Consider the following 16830-nt stretch of genomic DNA (forward strand, 5'->3'; position numbering starts at 1 on the left):
TCCCCCCTCTCCCTCTCCTCCCTCTCCCTCTCCTCCCTCTCTCTCTCCCTTCCCCTGTCTAGCAAATTGCCCAAGAAGTCTCTGAGCAGCACCTGTCCCAGGGGAGACTGTACCCACCACTCAGCACTATCCGAGATGTGTCTCTGAGAATTGCAGTCAAAGTAAGGGGCATCCTACTTGTACCCCTCTAATATGGGTAGTAAGGCTCCACCTATTCTGGCTTCAGGAGGGCTAAGGGGATGGCAGCCAGGGAAACATTCTAAACTCCCTGAGCCTCCCTGCATGCACTCTAAAGACCAGTGGCAAACTCCTACCTGCTCAACAGCCTGAGTCCCAAATACCCACTTAGGCCAATTTTAGGAACGCTCCCACATTTCCACTGAAAGGTCAGGAAAGGGTCATTGGAGGCCACGGCCTTGTGAACCAGAACGTGGGTGGAATTTTTTCTTAGTGAGTCATAGTCACTCATTGATGAGAAAGGTCAGCTTGCGTGGCACCACGGCTTTGGAGTCCTCACGCTGGCAATCAGCAGAGGAGTAACTGTGGCCCAAATATCAGTTCAGCTTCAGTTCTTTTTCTGAAGAGGTCAGACGTTCCTCTCGCCTGGAGCTCTGAAGATTAAATGTCCCTGCTGGGCAGAGTAGATGTCTATTTTTCCTCTTCCTCCTTTTAAGAAGTGATGAGGTGACCGGGTCCACAGAATATTCCAGACTATGAGATTATGCAAACATGATAGGTTTCCAAATACAGCACAATAAAGCCCAATTCCAAATATTAATTATCCGAGCTGGATAATGGGTGTATATCATTCCCGCTGGTGTATATGGCTTTCCTGTAAGAATGACAAATCATTTCAGAAACTGCACTGAACAGCAATACTCAGTCCCCATGAATTAGTTGTTCAGGGCAGGCATCCTTAAGCCACAGCTGCAAAGTCCAACAACATAGGTCCCAGTCTAGCTCAGCCACCCCACTTCCTTCATTAGAGCCATTTGTTCACAGATAATCACCCAGTTAACCTAGCAGCCCACATGGGACTGGCTTATATTCACATCACTCTAGGAAAAGGTTATAATTACTCGACTCACCGACCAGTAAACTGAAGCACCCATGAAGTCTGCCATGGCTGGAAACCCCCAGGGAATGGGAAGCAGGAGAGATAGGCTCAGCCTCTTTTAGCCTGGCCCAGGCACTGGGTACGAATCCTTCATCTCTAGAGCTCTGGGAGAGGGCAACTACTAACTAGCCTCCTAGGAAAATAAGCAAGTCCTATCTAGAAAGAAAGTTCTGATCCTTCCCTTCCTGTGGTGTCATAGGTGACAACTGAAGAGAAACATGTCTGGTTTTTTAGATGTTCCTTTGCCCCTGGCTGCCGAGTAAGGACCCCCCTTTTTTTCTGGAAGTAAGGGGCCTTTAAGACAGATTTACCCATAGATCTAGTTCCTCACCCAAACATATTTTCCCTAGGTCCTCGACTATGCATACAAACACAACCTGGCCTCCTACTATCCAGAGCCGCAGGACAAGGAGGCTTTTATAAAATCTCTGATCTACACTCCAGACTACGACTCCTTCTCACTAGATACCTACAGCTGGCCCAAGGAAGCTATGAGCGTTCAGAAGGTCTGACGCAGTCTCCAGAGGTTGTTTGGGGTGGATGAAGAAGTACAATATAAATGGGTTCCAAAATGGCCAGTCTTGTCTCCGTGGTTATGTTTGTCATTCGTTTTCCTTTGGGTTTGGGGGTAGATGCTAAAGCATACAGCGATGACAGCTTTGTTCCTGAAGGCCCTGGAGGCTCACCTTCTTATAACCCTTTTCTGATTTCCTTCCTGAATATGAACTACTAACCAAGCCTTGTGGAAATTTCTACCTGGAATCCCACCTTTGTAGAGCTCAAGGTTTAGATTGGACATGAGTCCTTTTTCATAACAGAGAAAGTGTTACGTTCATGGAGAAAAAAAAAAATGTTCATATAGAAGTCAGAGTGCTCTGAGAAGAATGGGCACGTCCTATAAAGACAAAGGGAGAACTGGCTTTGGACTTTGCCCCAAGAGGAAAGGATGGGCTAAGTCATACACACTCAAGAAATGCAAGCAAAGCTACTTGCTAGAAAATGAGATCCACTCATCAGAAAGTTAATCCCTTTCAGAAGAATACATTATCTTCAAGACTCAGTAGGATGTGGGGGCAGAGTGGCTAGAGGCTCATCAAGAAGGCTCACCACCCTTTGGGTTGTTGAAGACTGTACATTCTTTCCTGTCATTACTAAAAGGAAAACTGGAGAAATAAGGATGAGAAGGGTCAGCATGCCAAAGAATGAGGAAAGAGAGAAGCAATGAGAGTAAACAGCGTGGGAAGATGTTGATTCAATGTCTAAGGGAGACGATTTAATGTTCCAGGTTCTGGGACAGACTCTCCTTCCCATCCCCCACACTGACCTAATTGAGCAAGTCAAACCAGTTTGCTTGGAGAGGTGACATCAGTCTGTCCTTGGTGTTTCTGAGGCCAGTTTAGTGAAAACTTCTACCTCGCCCATGTTCAGGAGTGCTCACACTCCAAGACAAACAGTAAAGAATGACTTGGAGCCCCTGCTGTGACCCATCTCATTTTACCCTATAAGTCATGCTTAAGACCTACCCCCCGCTGTCTCCTTGGCCACGATTCCTGCTGCATATAACAGTAGGTCCGACTTGACTGCCTCTCAGTTCAAGCCAGGTAAACTAATAAGAACCATGGAAAGAATTTAGCAGATTCATGCATCAACCGCCCCTTATTTGGGTCTTATTCTTCCAATATCAGCTTCTTTGGTGCTAGTTCTCAGCCAACAATGTCCCCAAAGCATAGACCTAAATGCAAAAGGTAAAACTATACATTTCTAGAAGAGAATAAAGCAGTCAGTCCTTGTGAAGACTCCCCAGTAAATCTCTGATTACAATCTCACATGTAATGTCTGTGTCCCTAGGAATACAACTCGCAAAAGATGGAAGAAACTGGCTAAGGTTTCCAATTTTCTGATCTATTGCATCAGCCCCACATGGCCTCCAAGAGCCTTGTCGGATTTCTCATTTCCTCAGAAGAAATCTGCCTGGACCCAACTTAACCCTTTTTATCCCATGTCCAGGACCTGTAAATGCACCCAGAGAAGAAAATGGCTGCTTATATCAGAAAGGCTCCCTCCATTGCTCGTTGAAGAAAATGGCTGCTTATATCAGAAAGGCTCCCTCCATTGCTCGTTGATATTCCTCTCAGAGTTCTCACATATGGATTTTGAAATATCTTCCTATTTTTTTTTATTGGTGCAGATAGTGTCTTGGGGTCCCATCATCTACTATATCTTATGCAGAGAATTAGAAGTTTCTAGACATAGACTTTCAGAATTCCAGATGTACTCTTAATATCACTGAATTATAGTCAAAGAATTTGTTGGGGAATTTTTTGTCAAATGTTATGATCAAATTTAATTACAAACCTATATGTACACCAACATGGTTGCATGAAATACCTTTTGTTTTGAAGGTTATTATTTTAACCAATTCTATATATTACTGAATTTTTTGTCTACTCAACCTATTTCTGAAAGATAAGCAGAGTTGTGGGAAACTTCATTTTCCTTGTATCTCTGACCATATTTACTTTATATCTTTTGGCCCAGTGTTACTAGGTGTACAAAGTTTAGAATTGTTATAATTTATGGTAAACTCAAAACTGTAAACCCTTATGATTAACTTAAAAATGCATTTGTTTTGTCATGCCATATCTTGAATATCATATCATATCTTGGAAGGATCTCTTGCAAGTCTTTATTTATTCAGATGTTTAAGCTTATATAGAACCTGGAGCTGGCAAACATTCTCCGGTTATTTCTTCCACAGAACTCAAACCATTCTTTCCAAAAATGAAAATATGGTTGCCTTAACATTAAAACATAGAACCATTTCATCAGTTTCACAATAAAAATAATTAAGAACCCTAATTTTAAATCACATAATATGAGAAACATAAAATATTAAATGTCCAAATAGTTAGTAGAAACGTTTGTTTTGGTTGAGAAAACATAGGAAAATATCAAACTTTAAGGCTAAGTAATAGGTAATAATAAGTAATAATAAGTAATAGGTAATAGGTAGTTGCTAATGTTTAGCAAAAAAAATAGGAGTTTTAGAAACTGGAAAATGAAACACTGTTTTAGCTACAAAGACAACAAATATCTACCTTTTATTTAAAAACAACAACAACAACAACTAGGGGCTGGGGAAATGGCTCAGTGAGTAATGTGCTTGCCTTGCAAACCCAAAGATCTGAGTTCAGTCCCTAGAACGTATTTTAAAAAGCTGTAATCCCAGCACTGGGGTCGACCCCAAGGAGACAGGTGGCCCCTGGGCTCAGTGACCAACCACCCTAGCTCAATTGGCAAGCTCCAGGTAAAAGTTGAGAGATCCCATGTCAAAATATCAAAAAAGAGAGCAACTGAGGAACCCACTTGCCATTTGAGGCACATGTAACATCCACACACATTCAAATGCTTACTAAATTAAAAGTATCCCGGCAGGCACAGTACTTTATTTCATAGTCTTCTCCTATCCTATCCTCAACCCTCCTCCTTTATTTCGCACACCAAACATAAACACTTATGGCAAGGCACTTTTGTCAGAAGACATTAAACACACACTGCTTCTGTACAGAATGGATCGCGCATGCGCTTCTACCAAAGCTGGCTTTTCAAAACTGCATAAAATGAGATTTATGGAAACACATTTGATCACTGGGAAACTTAAAATCCCACAGAAGCAACTGTCCCACAAACCTCAAGAAGGTGAACACCAAAGAGCAGGTAAATAACTACATACTTGCAATGTTTGAAATGGCTTAAAGAATAAAAAGCACGTAAGTTCTGGAATGCTGTTGATATTTGGGGGTAATTTTAATTCTGTGTGACTAAAGCCAGACAAGTAGTGTGTCATGTCTTGGCAGCCAATCTCACTAAATTTCTTACATAACTCGCATGGGATAGTGATAACTGTAACAGAGGTTCCACTTCTATCACGCTTGATATTCTATCAGCTTTAATATTCCCGTGGAAACATTATTAGATTCATTCATTAAACCTATATTAGTGACTAAAATGTGTGATAAACTTGGTCGTATCTCACGCTCCACTCCCAGGGAAACAGCATCAAGCAGCCATCTTGTATTGAACGCTTTTGGAGACTCTGAAAAGCAGCCGCGTTTTAGAAGACTGTTTCTCCAAATACAGAAGCTGCTTGCTGTAGAAAGCTCTGTGCCACTTTTGTCGTATAAACCGTAGCTCCTCTTCATTGTTTACTGCACTTTCAGTTAATGCTAAGGCAGAAAGCACTGGAGTTCTCCCAAGACCTGCAGCACAAGGCACAGCAATACAACCACCTGGCTCCTCCCGAAATTTCATGTTTACAAGACTTAACAGGTCGTCCTCGATCTGCTTGGAAGATGATAAGCCATCATCAAAAGGCCAGACTAGAACCTGGATGGATACCTTCTTTCTCAACAAGAGCCATATCTTAAGTTGCATCACACACTCATGTGTGTACTATCCTGGTAATTCTGTAGTTCTTAAATCCCTCTAAATCTGTTCTGGGTTGCATCTGTTGGGTTACGTGTGGTAAGAAATCTCGTATTCCTGTAAGTGAACTCCACAGCAAGTGGGTGGTTCATCGAACTAGTGTTAATCTAGTCAAAAATAAAGCTTCATACGGTTCTTTTTTAAACATTTTTAAAAATTAATATGGAAATGATTTCAAGAAACCAAAGTCTAATACCAGGCACCTGAAATTTCCAGAGCTTTGAAGATGAAATTGGGACTGACAGGATAGAACCTTTCAACAAGCATCAGTGTGCGACTATGGAAGCAAGGCATGGATGCTTGCCCGGGCCACTCAGAACCCGTGTTCGGATGACCGACCTGACTCTCCAGCGTTTGGCTGGAGAGCACTGATGGCTCCCTACAATCCACTCAAAAAGGTCATGCTGTGCCCAGCAGCTATCTCCACGACCTTTCAGAAACTCCATAAATGGCTGACCCTCAGCACCATGAAAAGGAATCAACTGGCTCATGAACAGCTGCGTCCTAAGCACACAGCCAGCCGGATCCTGGTGATATAGGCAGCGACAGCAGTGTAGGCCCAGGGACTGAAGATGCATTGCAACAGGGAAACAGCATTTCCCCTGGCTTTGAAGCTGGGAGAGCTGCAGAGGGAGCCAATCCGCACCCTGCCAGTCATAGGCCCTTTATTTCCAGAGCCCAAGCACCTGAGCACCTCCTCATCAATCACGGATGCAGAGCCAATGAGCAGAGGATGAGTGCGGCCCTCCCTCTGATGTCATCACTGCAGAAGAGGAAAGTGCTGAGGAGGAAGGAAAAAAGCCAGGGAGGCTAGAGGGGGTCAGGGACAAAGCCTGCTTGAGGCTGAAGAGAAACACTGGCTGTGTTGGGCTAGGAAGCAGAAGGCTAGCAGAAGGTTCTGAGCGGTTGTGCCTGCTTCATCTTTTAACTCTAGGAAACAACATTATTTGGAGTTTCTTCCAACCCAATACACACACATAAACACACACACACACACACACATCTCAGGGTCTTATGTAGCCCCATGCCGGCCTTGACCTCACATTGCAGCCAAGGATAGCTTCGGAACCCTCATTCTACTGTCTCCACTTTACAAGGGCTGAGATTACAAGTGTGCATGTTCTTTCATTTTACACAGTATTGGGAATGGAAAGCAGGGCTTTCAGCAGGCACTCTATGAACCCAAGCCCGTCTTCGGACCCTGACATTCATGCTCCCACTTTATGTGTATGCATCACCATACCACAAATGTGTGGAGATCAGTTACAGAGGGAACAAAAATAACGTAAGAGATGGAGAGTAGGGACAAGTGCTGCAGAACTCTGACGGCAGGGCACTCACTGCCCTTGGGAACTTACAGTAGCGCAGTGGTGGTTACCTGCACAGCCCTATCTATACAAGACAAGACCAGTCAGCATTCCCTCATGGAAGGGAGATGAGTTCATAAAGCTCTACCGCTAACTGAGGAACTATTGGCAATTGATGGCTTCTGGGGAAGGGAAAGTCATTTTTCCTTATGGTAGGTTTGTTGTGGTAACCATCACTAGGGGTGACCTAGTGGATAACCCCATGCTCAACTGGACTCAGGCGGTTATTATAAAGGGGGAAGGGAGCATGAAGGTAAAGTACTGGAGAGGAGGCGAGAAGAGAACTTAGGATTGCATATGATTAAGGTGCATTATATGCATGAATGAAGGGGATCTAAAATTTAAAATGATCCTAGGCTAGAAAGATGCTCAGCAGTTAAGAGCACATGCTGGTTCTGCAGAGGACCAGAGCTCAGCACCAAAGTCAGGCAGTTCAAAACCTCCTGTAACCCCAGCTCCAGGGGAAAAAGAAAATCTTGAAAACAGACAAAACACTATGTACATACAAGGATTATGTCTAAAATCACTGGACTCGTCAGAACCAATAGAATCAGATACCAGAGACTAAGTTCTTTAAAATACTGAAAGAAAAAAACCTATCCACCCACAATCATCTATCCAACAGTAGTTTCCTTCAAGAATAAAGGCAAAATATATTCTCGGATGAAGTAAAGCTAACAGGATCAGTAGCCACCAAATTTGCACTAAAGAAATGCAGGAGGGAGTTTTAGCAGAAGCAGTGAACACTCAGGAATGAAGAACAAAATAATTAGTAAAACTTGGGGTAAATACTGCCAAACTATTTCTCTTTTTTTTTTTTTAACCACATAATTTTAAAACAAAAATGTTAACATTTTTTGGTGAGGTTTTCACTGTATATAACAGTAATACACACGGTTGCAGTGTGAATACATACTTAACAAAAGGGGGCAGAAAGACTATAGAGGTGGCTCAGGCAGCAGAGTGTTTGCCTTGCAAGTACACAAACCTAACATTTCAAAAAAAAACAGAGAGAGGCTGGAGGATGTGGCTCAGAGGTTAGGGGCACTGGCTGCTCTTTCAGAGGATTCAATTCCCAGTGCCCACATGGCAGCTCATACCTGTTCCAGTACCCGGCAATCTGACAGGCTCATGCAGACATTCATGCAGGCAAATCACAAATGCACATGAAATAAAAATAAATTTAAAGCCGGGCAGTGGTGATGCACACCTTTAATCCCAGCACTTGGGAGGTAGAAGCAGGTGGATTTCTGAGTTCGAGGCCAGCCTGATCTACAGAGTGAGTTCCAGGACAGCCAGGGCTACACAGAGAAACCCTATCTCAAAAATACAAAAAATAAAATAAAATATAAATTTAAAAAGTAATTATAAAATTAAAAGTCACAGAGAGAATATGTAATATGTAAAGATAAATGGAGAAAGTTCTTGATCTACACATTCCTTAGATCAGCCTCTTGACAGGAACATAAGTTCTCTTCAGCAGTACATGCAGCCTAAGGATAGACACAAGGAAAACACTAAGAGCAGATGGCTCCTGCTGAGCCAGCCAGGCTCTTCCTAACAAACACACTTACTTCTGCAATAGACCAGGATGTAGAAATGATTGAACATACAGAACTCATCAGAGGAGATCCCCAGGGGAATGGCATCCCTTGGAACATTGACAATGTCCCTGTGTGTCATTAACTAAAACACTCCAACAACATTGTTCTGAGCCTCTGAGGTGATGTGCACACTCAAGCTTTCTGTTTGGATGAAGGACTTACAAAAATCAACCTTAGGAAAAAGCCTTGATTCACCATGAAACTTGCCCTAATGGCTAGCTTACATAGTCACAGGAGGTACTGTGCATTTTCTGGAGAGGAACATGTAACATATCACTAACAATGGACTCTATATTCTAAAATATCTACCAGCCTGAAAAGATGGGCCCACGGGTGGAAAAGGAGTAAAGCTGTCACTGGGGGTAATCAACTGCTGTTTTGATTGGCTCTAAGTTGATTCCAATCTGGAGAGAATTCATGCCTGGTGGTCAAAACAATATAACCAAGGACCCATAGGCCCTACTGGGGGAATCTGCCACTGTTTGACTAAATGCTCATGCTATTAATGTTTGTGCCCATATAGATGTGTATTTTCAGAAACTTTGAGCAGAAAAGTTTGGGGGGGTGGTTGTTGCTTTTTGTTTTATTTTGTTTTGTCTTTCATTGGTTTTTTCCCCCTTTGGTTTTGGTTTAGGTTCCCCACCCGCAGTGAGTAGTGCTTAATACAGAGACTAAGCTGATCAAAGTGCCAAGTATAAGTAGCTGTGATGTGGATGAGTCCTCTGTATCAAACTCCCTCTATTCAAGACTCAGGTAACACTGCTGAAGATGTGGTAGAGGAACATAAGCGATGGCAGACAGGGAGGAGACCTGTGAAATGTTGACTTCGGGACATAGCTATTGCACACATCGACACTGAGCATCTGTAGTTAGCTGCACAAGACCTACATAAGATCAATAAGTCAAAATCCTAGTGGATCGTCCAATGGATAAGGGGGGAGTTCCTGAGGCTCCATCCTTGGCATAGAAAACTATTAGCAGTTGATGGTCACTGAGGGAGGGAGAGTCATTCTCCCTTGGGATGTGCCCATGCTCCGATGGATAGTCCCACGTCCAAGTGCATATGGGCAGAGCATTCATTGGACCCAAGGGGTTATTAATTATTAACAAAAACAAAAGAAGAAACAAAGTTGGGAGGAATGTTAGGTAGGATGTACTAGAGGGAATTGGAGAACGGTAGTGACAGATGGATCTGATCAAAATACATTGTATAAATGCATAAAATTCTCAAAGAATAAATAAGAACTCGTTTTAAAAGTTGGGGAGGGAAAAAAGTTGGGGAGGAGATAAAACATGCCATTATAAATCACCATGCATAAGCCACTGTTTAGAAAATATTTATTATAATGTATTCATTAGAGATGGGAAAATATGAAGTCTCTAAAAGGAAGATGGGTCCGCACCCCCTCAGGATCCAGCAAGAAGTTGGGTCCCATGCGCAGCCCCTAGAGCAATGGGATGGAGGCTATGATTCATTCCGACACCTTCGCTGCTGTCAGAGTTCAGGGAATATGCAGGGGTGAGAGGAAGGCCGGACACTCAGGAAATAATTAGTCGTCATGAATTCAAGAAAGGGTTAGAAAGTACTCAATCTTTTTTTCCTCTGAGGTACAAATGTATACACGCTAAATATTCAACTACTCCAAATAAATGTTCCTCAGGAAACAGGTTCAAACGTTGAGTTCTAAACGAGCAATCGTGAGCCCTGCAGGAACTTATTCATGGGCCACACGTTGGTTTCACCTGTGTTGGAGGTGCGTCTCTGGCACTGCCTACAGCGCCGGTACTTCTCACACTGATCCAAGAGAAACAGCTTGTCCGAAGCCCTGGGGAGAGGAAAGCAAAAGCTGAAGTCACCAGGTGTTCCCCAAGTCCCTAGAGGAAGAAAGAAGAAAGATGATACCTGAGCTGGGCAGTGGTGGCACACGCCTTTAATCCCAGCACTTGGGAGGCAGAGGCAGGTGGATTTCTGAGTTCAAGGCCAGCCTGGTCTACAGAGTGAGTTCCAGGACAGCCAGGGATATACAGAGAAACCCTGTCTCGAAAAAACAAAAAAAAACAAAAAACAAAAAAAAAGATGATACCCGATTTTTGCTTTCAAGGGTCTTAAAGTCCACCTGAAGCTTCACCCCGCCACCTGCTGCTTACCCCATATTCTGGCATCTGCTGGCTCCTTTCCACTAAATCAAAGGCTGTGTGCTAGTACCTTCCCAACAATTTGACCCTTCCTTAAGTCTTATGCTAACACTGAACACATAAAGTCCAAGGTTATCGTAGATGATGATTTGAGATGGCCCCAAAGCCTGGGTGTTTTGCCGTATATGCCAGTGCTTCCTCTCGTTCCCTGGGGACATTGTTTGAGAAAGGGATGACACCATTAAGCTTCTGGTAAACAGGTAATACCCAGCACCTGCAAAAAACTAAGGAATAGACTTATAAAAACAAACCCTAGGAGCCCAGAGTTTCTTTGGAAGAGTTAAGCCCAAGAAAGAAAATAGAGACAAAGGAAAACAAACAAACAAACAAACAGGACGTGGAAATGAAGGCCAGCAGTGACTGGTTTTCCATTTTGAAAGTCTTGGTTTTGCAAGTCAATCCCATGTATGCTCTCATGACCCACCAAGATTTCTGCGAGGACAGAATTCTATAAAAATCACAAGGCTGGGTCATTATCCCAACCCCTACCCCAGCTGCCAGCAAGAAGTTGGATCCCAACTATGAGGGGTTAGAGGAAGACTATCAAAAGATATTTTCCACACAAGAATGAAAACCTGAGTTTGATCCTCAGATGTACCAGCCAGCCCAGCTTAACCGACGAGCTTCAGACCAAAGAGAGATCTTGTCCCCCCCAAAAAAAGCAAGATGAATGGTCCCATTTAAGGTTGACCCCTGGCCTCCACAGACAATGCACACAAAGGCACATGTATCCCCAACCAAAGTAGGGAAGACCAGAAATGGGACAGAGTTGGCATATCCTAACTGTACAAACATCAGTCTTTCTTTTGTTTTTGCTTGGTTTCCTTTTTACACCAACTCTTCCTTCTTCCTAAGTGCTGCCTGCTTGATGAGTCCCCGCCCACCCATAGCCTCGCCCTGGGGAATGAATTAGCACTTGTGCTGTGCTATGCTCCTGGATCACATTTGCTAACTGGAGCTGACAATTATTTCCTGTACTCCTTTATCTGTTACCATCATGTTGGCCAAGGATTCTCTCTAAATCCAAACAAAATTGTGCTGGCGTTAGCCTCCCTGCTTCTCACTGCTTTCCCACAAGATTGAAAAAATAAATAGCTTGAACACTCAAACTCCCACACTCTCCCTCCTCTTTGGATCAAACAGCCTTCGTTCTTCTGAGCACCTGATCATCATGTTATCCCTTTATACATTCTTTGTTACAAATGAGCTCCACCACTAGGAATCACATGAGATGTTCATTCCAAGAAACTCTTTAAAAAATGAGTGGCAGATGAAGAACCACAATATAATAATAATAATAATAATAATAATAATAATAATAATAATAATAATAATTCTGGAGCTGGAGAGATGACTCGGTTGTTAAGAGCTCTGGCTGCTCCTCTAGATAACCTGGGTTTGATTCGCAGCGCCTATATGATGGCTCATAATCATCTATAACTTCAGGTCCAGGAGATCCTACAGCCTTCTTCTGACCTCCTTGGAGACAAGGAGTTTTATATAGAGATATATAAAAATATATATATTTAAATATATATAACTTATACATAAAATAAGTAAATCTTTTTTTTTATTTTAAGTCGGGGCTAGAGAGATGGCTCAGCAGTTAAGAGTGCTTCCTCCTCTTCCAGAGGACCCGAGTTTGGTTCCTAGAACCAAAAGTGGCTAACAGTTGCCTGTAAGTCCAACTCCAGAGGATCTGACACCCTCTTCTGGCCTCCTCAGGTACACATACATACACATAAAACACACACACACATACACACGAGTAAAAATTAAAACCTAAAACAGTAGTTGAAAAGTAGCTACTTAAACTGTTTTTTTTTATTGTGTTTGATCCTGATAATGTGATATTATAGGTTGGGTTTATTTCATTGAATTTTTAACATTTATAAAATCTATTTCCATTTTATAAAGTCTTACTATAACTTTCTGAAGAATAACTATTATTTTCAAAGTATATCTTTCCCCATTTTTTTTTTAATTTTTTACCTCTAAACTCCTGCACTAGCTTGGTCAGGCAATTATTTACTTTCACAGTTTACAAATTGAAAAAATATGACTAACATTAGCAGTCTTCCCAAAATTAATGCTGATCATTCTAACTGTAAGTACCCACCTAGAGAGAGGCCTAGCTCCCCCGTGTGTGGCTCGTTTCTCCCAAAAATCTTTCCTTGACTCTGCTCTTAAAACCTATCCATAGAGGCCGGGCATAGTGGGGGATATCTTAAGTCCAAACACTCAGGAGGCAGAGACAAATGAATCTCTGTGAATTTGAGGCCAGTCTGGTCTACATAGCAAGTTCCAGTCCAGCAAGGACCACACAGAAGTACCCCATCTCAAAACAAACAATAATAATAAACTCCATAATGCTTGGAAGTGTTCAGAGCAGAAACTTATCCTGCTTCAAAGTAGTTTTATCCAAAGAAAATTGAAGCCCTCCACACAGTGACGTCAACAAAGCAAAAGCAAAGATCACGGTCAGAAACAACATACAACACAGTACTGTCCAGCCTTTTGCTGATAAAAAACATTTTGAATCAACTGCAACAGCATTTATTACTAAGCACATTTGTTCCCCCCACAAAATTTTGTAGAGGGCCACACTAATCAACTGGAGTCCGAAGTTGAATCCTCTGGCATTCTGGAGTTAGACTCAAATAGGTTCTCATGCTATGTATGGGTGGAGAACCTTTTGGGCAGTCATATAGTAGATCTCTTACATGTCAAATTCATTCATTCATTCATTCATTCATTCATTCATTCACTCACAACAGTAGCAAACTCATAGTTATGAAGTAACGACGAGATAATTTTATGGTTGAGGGTCACCACAACATAAAGAACTGTATTGAAGAGTCAGTTCAGAACTGACCGAGAACTACTGAGTTTGAAGAAAGTAAACATGGAGCTGACTTACAAGGAAATTTCCTGCAAGCAAAAACCATCTGGTTCCCATTAGGTCTTACCGCTCAAAGGCCTTTTCCTCCACGTCCCGCTGCTTCTTCATGGCCAGGCTCCTGTCCCAGTCCTCTTGCAAGCATTGGTTGAGTTTGTTCACTCGATCCAGCTCAGCAGCTCTGTCTGCCAAGTGCCTGGAGAGAAAAGAACAGCCTGAATCCATTCACAATGCTGGGAAGGGCCTGTGCTGACCTTGGGAGTCCTGATTCTTTTATGTTAAATTAGACAGAAAGCATTCTGGTCTTGTTTGTAAGTCTTTGAAATACTCAGAAGACAGATGCTGTAAAGGCATAGTGAAACTGCCAACGGGCTGGTTCTAGGATCTTTCATCTTCTGTCCTGGTTTAAATTAGCAGGATTTAAGTCCTATTCCAATTAACAGTGTCAGCTTCCAAAGCCATTAATGTCCTTTAACTCATCTGAAGATGCATCCCAAATGGAGTTTTCTACACTGGATGCTTCTTCCAGCCTCTTGGCTGTCAGTAATCAACCTACAAGCAGCGACAGGCATTTTGGATCTATTGGGTTGTTTTTCTCTTTTGAGAAAAAGTCTCTGTGTGTAGTTCAGAGTAGCCTTAAACTCTAGATATTCCTGCCTCAGCCTCCAGAATGCTGGAATTGCAGAAGAGCACTGTCACGCTAGGATGCTCCAGTCATTTTATGACCCAAAGTAGAAAACCATACATGAAAGTACAAAAAAGAGAAAGAGGTGGCTTGTAGGTGAGAGAAAGGGAAGAGAGTATCCAGGATTAAGGAACAAAAAAAAAAAAAATGGGGAGGATAGGCATGCTGGATGAAGGGTGCGTCTCAAGCAGAGACTGCAGTTCAATGCCTGGCTCTTACTGATGGTGTGTGTCCATCACGACTCTCCACACACCCCATCATTACTGTTGCAAATCATCTCAAGTCTGCTTCAATTATTTACATGAATCTATTTTTGCCGAAACTTTTGCTATTGGTTCTCATTAAAGTCTTTCAGGAGCTTCATTAAATGTGACCATTGACTCAGACTACACTGGCAGGCTTTGTGTGAAAGTGACAGCTACCACTAGGTATCAGGGCCCTCTGACAAAATCAGTAAGTATTGTCCTCAACTGGGTCACTTTTCCTAAAACCACCTTTCATCCGGCAAACATGAAGCTAATTGCTATTGTGTGGCTATCATGAGGATTAGATGATAAAATATATCCAACATGCCATACCTATCACAGACTGGCAATCTTTGACAGATATCTACTTTTCTCATAAACTTCTTCCCATATGTTTAAATGGTGGGGGGAGGGGGGAACCGGAACTACTGTTTTACCCAACAACATGACGGCTCTCAAAGTCACCACTGACTGAAACAAGCCAGGTGAGTATATATACTTGATATATGTATGCTTCCATCTATATAAAACCCCTAAGAAATGCAAAAATTTTAGCCTAGAATGGCATAAAGCAGCTCAGGGTTTACGTAAGGATTTTTTTTTTTTTAAAGAAGGCATGCAGCATTTTCTTTTTACGATTTGTTTTATTTATTTGTATATAGCATTCTGCCTGAACATATATGCCTGCAAGGTAGAAGAGGGCACCACACCTCATTATACATGGTGGTGAGCCATCATGTGGTTGCTGGGAATTAAACTCAGGACCTCTGGAAGAACAGCCAGGGCTCTTAACCTCTGAGCCATCTCTCCAGCCCCAAGGATGAGTTCTTGATGAAGCAGAGTTGGAAAAAGTTACAAAGGGGGAAAAGGAAACCCCGTGGGTAATAAACATGTACAGTTACAGAGACTGAGTGCTGTGTTCACGGATGAATGCATACCTAAGCCAAAACCCATCAACATGTATTCATATACAGCACATTATCTGTCAATGACAACTCCACAGTTATTTTTTAAGAACATTTTAAAAATCATTAGGAAAGCTACGCCTTCCCTCAGGCTGGGCTACGTTCTAACAATCTTCTAAGCTGTCACTGTCTCTCCTCCTACCATTAAAATGCCTGCAAAGTCTTTTAGAATTGGTAGGTTACAACTGTTGACTCTAAACAGCAAATCCGGTGATTTCGAAACCACAGAATCTGTTAGGAAAAAAATAGCAAGTTTGGATAATAAATAAATAAATAAATCTAGAGTAAATTCCATTCCATTGGAGAATCGTGGCAGATGTTAAAGACCTGGGAAAGCCTCACAGCGCCAGCATTGGCAGTTGTCACTGCCACACAGAGCAGAGCAATGGCTTCACCACATGGCACTTTGCAGGCTATCTAGCCAGTAATCACGTCACCACTTCGCCGCCTTGCACTACTGTAGCAGCTACTGTAGCCTTCTCTGCAGCCAGTTCTTTGTTCGGTTTAATAGAGATTTTAGCACTATCTACTCTAGGTAAAATACTAAGGATAACTTGTTTAATGCAAAAATCAATATGGGCAGTCAACCCAAAGGAGTGCACCTATGGAATGGCCAGCAAGATGGATGTTTTAGTTGGTTTTCCTTAGTGTGGGGAAACAAGACCAGAAAGCAAGTTGGAGTGCAAAGGGTTTATTTGGCTTACACTTCCATATCACTGTTCATCATTTAAGGAAGTCAGGACAGAAACTCAAACAAGGGGCAGCCAGTCCCACAACACCCAGAGAAAGCTCCACTCCCAGGCGCTCTGACACTCTCAGGATCAGAGGTGAGGAGGACCCAACATCTGTCCCAACACCAGGAGTAACTAGGACCTGCGGGACCAGGCACACAGGAACTCCCAGGTGCTCTAACAAGCCCAGGGTCACAGGATCCCAGAATCACAGGATCACAGAGACAGCCTGCCTCTGAGGAGTTCTGACACAACCAGGATCACAGGTAGGACTGGCTCCAGGCACATTTAACAAGGGCAGGTAGCACTAGAGATAACCAGATGTTGGGAGGCAAGCATAAGAAAATAAACAACACAAACCAAGGTCACTTGCCATCATGAGAACCCAATTCTCCCACCATAGCAAGTTCTGGATACACCATTACACCGGAAAAGCAAGATTCTGATATAAAATCACTTCTCATGATCATGATACAGGACCTTAAGAAAGACATAAATAGCACCCTCAAAGAAATACAGAAGAACACAGGTAAAGA

General features: G+C 42.5%; 2 protein-coding genes across 3 annotated transcripts in view; one reads left to right on the top strand and one right to left on the bottom strand.

The window, feature by feature from the left end:
- Me3 (malic enzyme 3) overlaps positions 1 to 3786 on the top strand; it is a 197163-nt gene extending 193377 nt beyond the window's left edge. For both annotated transcript variants that reach the window (XM_031387286.1, XM_031387287.1), the window contains exons 14-15: positions 63 to 161; positions 1468 to 3786. In XM_031387286.1, coding sequence (XP_031243146.1) covers positions 63 to 161; positions 1468 to 1629 — 261 coding nt within the window. In that variant the 3' untranslated portion in view covers positions 1630 to 3786. The remainder of the gene's footprint in view (positions 1 to 62; positions 162 to 1467) is intronic.
- Positions 3787 to 9894: 6108 nt separating this feature from the next.
- The window catches only part of Ccdc81 (coiled-coil domain containing 81), a 39110-nt gene continuing 32174 nt past the window's right edge, over positions 9895 to 16830 (bottom strand). Inside the window, exons 14-15 of the mRNA XM_031387288.1 lie at positions 13739 to 13864; positions 9895 to 10399 (exon numbers count right to left, since the gene is read on the bottom strand). Coding sequence (XP_031243148.1) covers positions 10258 to 10399; positions 13739 to 13864 — 268 coding nt within the window. The 3' untranslated portion in view covers positions 9895 to 10257. The remainder of the gene's footprint in view (positions 10400 to 13738; positions 13865 to 16830) is intronic.

The sequence above is a fragment of the Mastomys coucha genome, unplaced genomic scaffold (assembly GCF_008632895.1).
Source record: "Mastomys coucha isolate ucsf_1 unplaced genomic scaffold, UCSF_Mcou_1 pScaffold21, whole genome shotgun sequence".
In the NCBI taxonomy this organism is placed as follows: domain Eukaryota; kingdom Metazoa; phylum Chordata; class Mammalia; order Rodentia; family Muridae; genus Mastomys; species Mastomys coucha.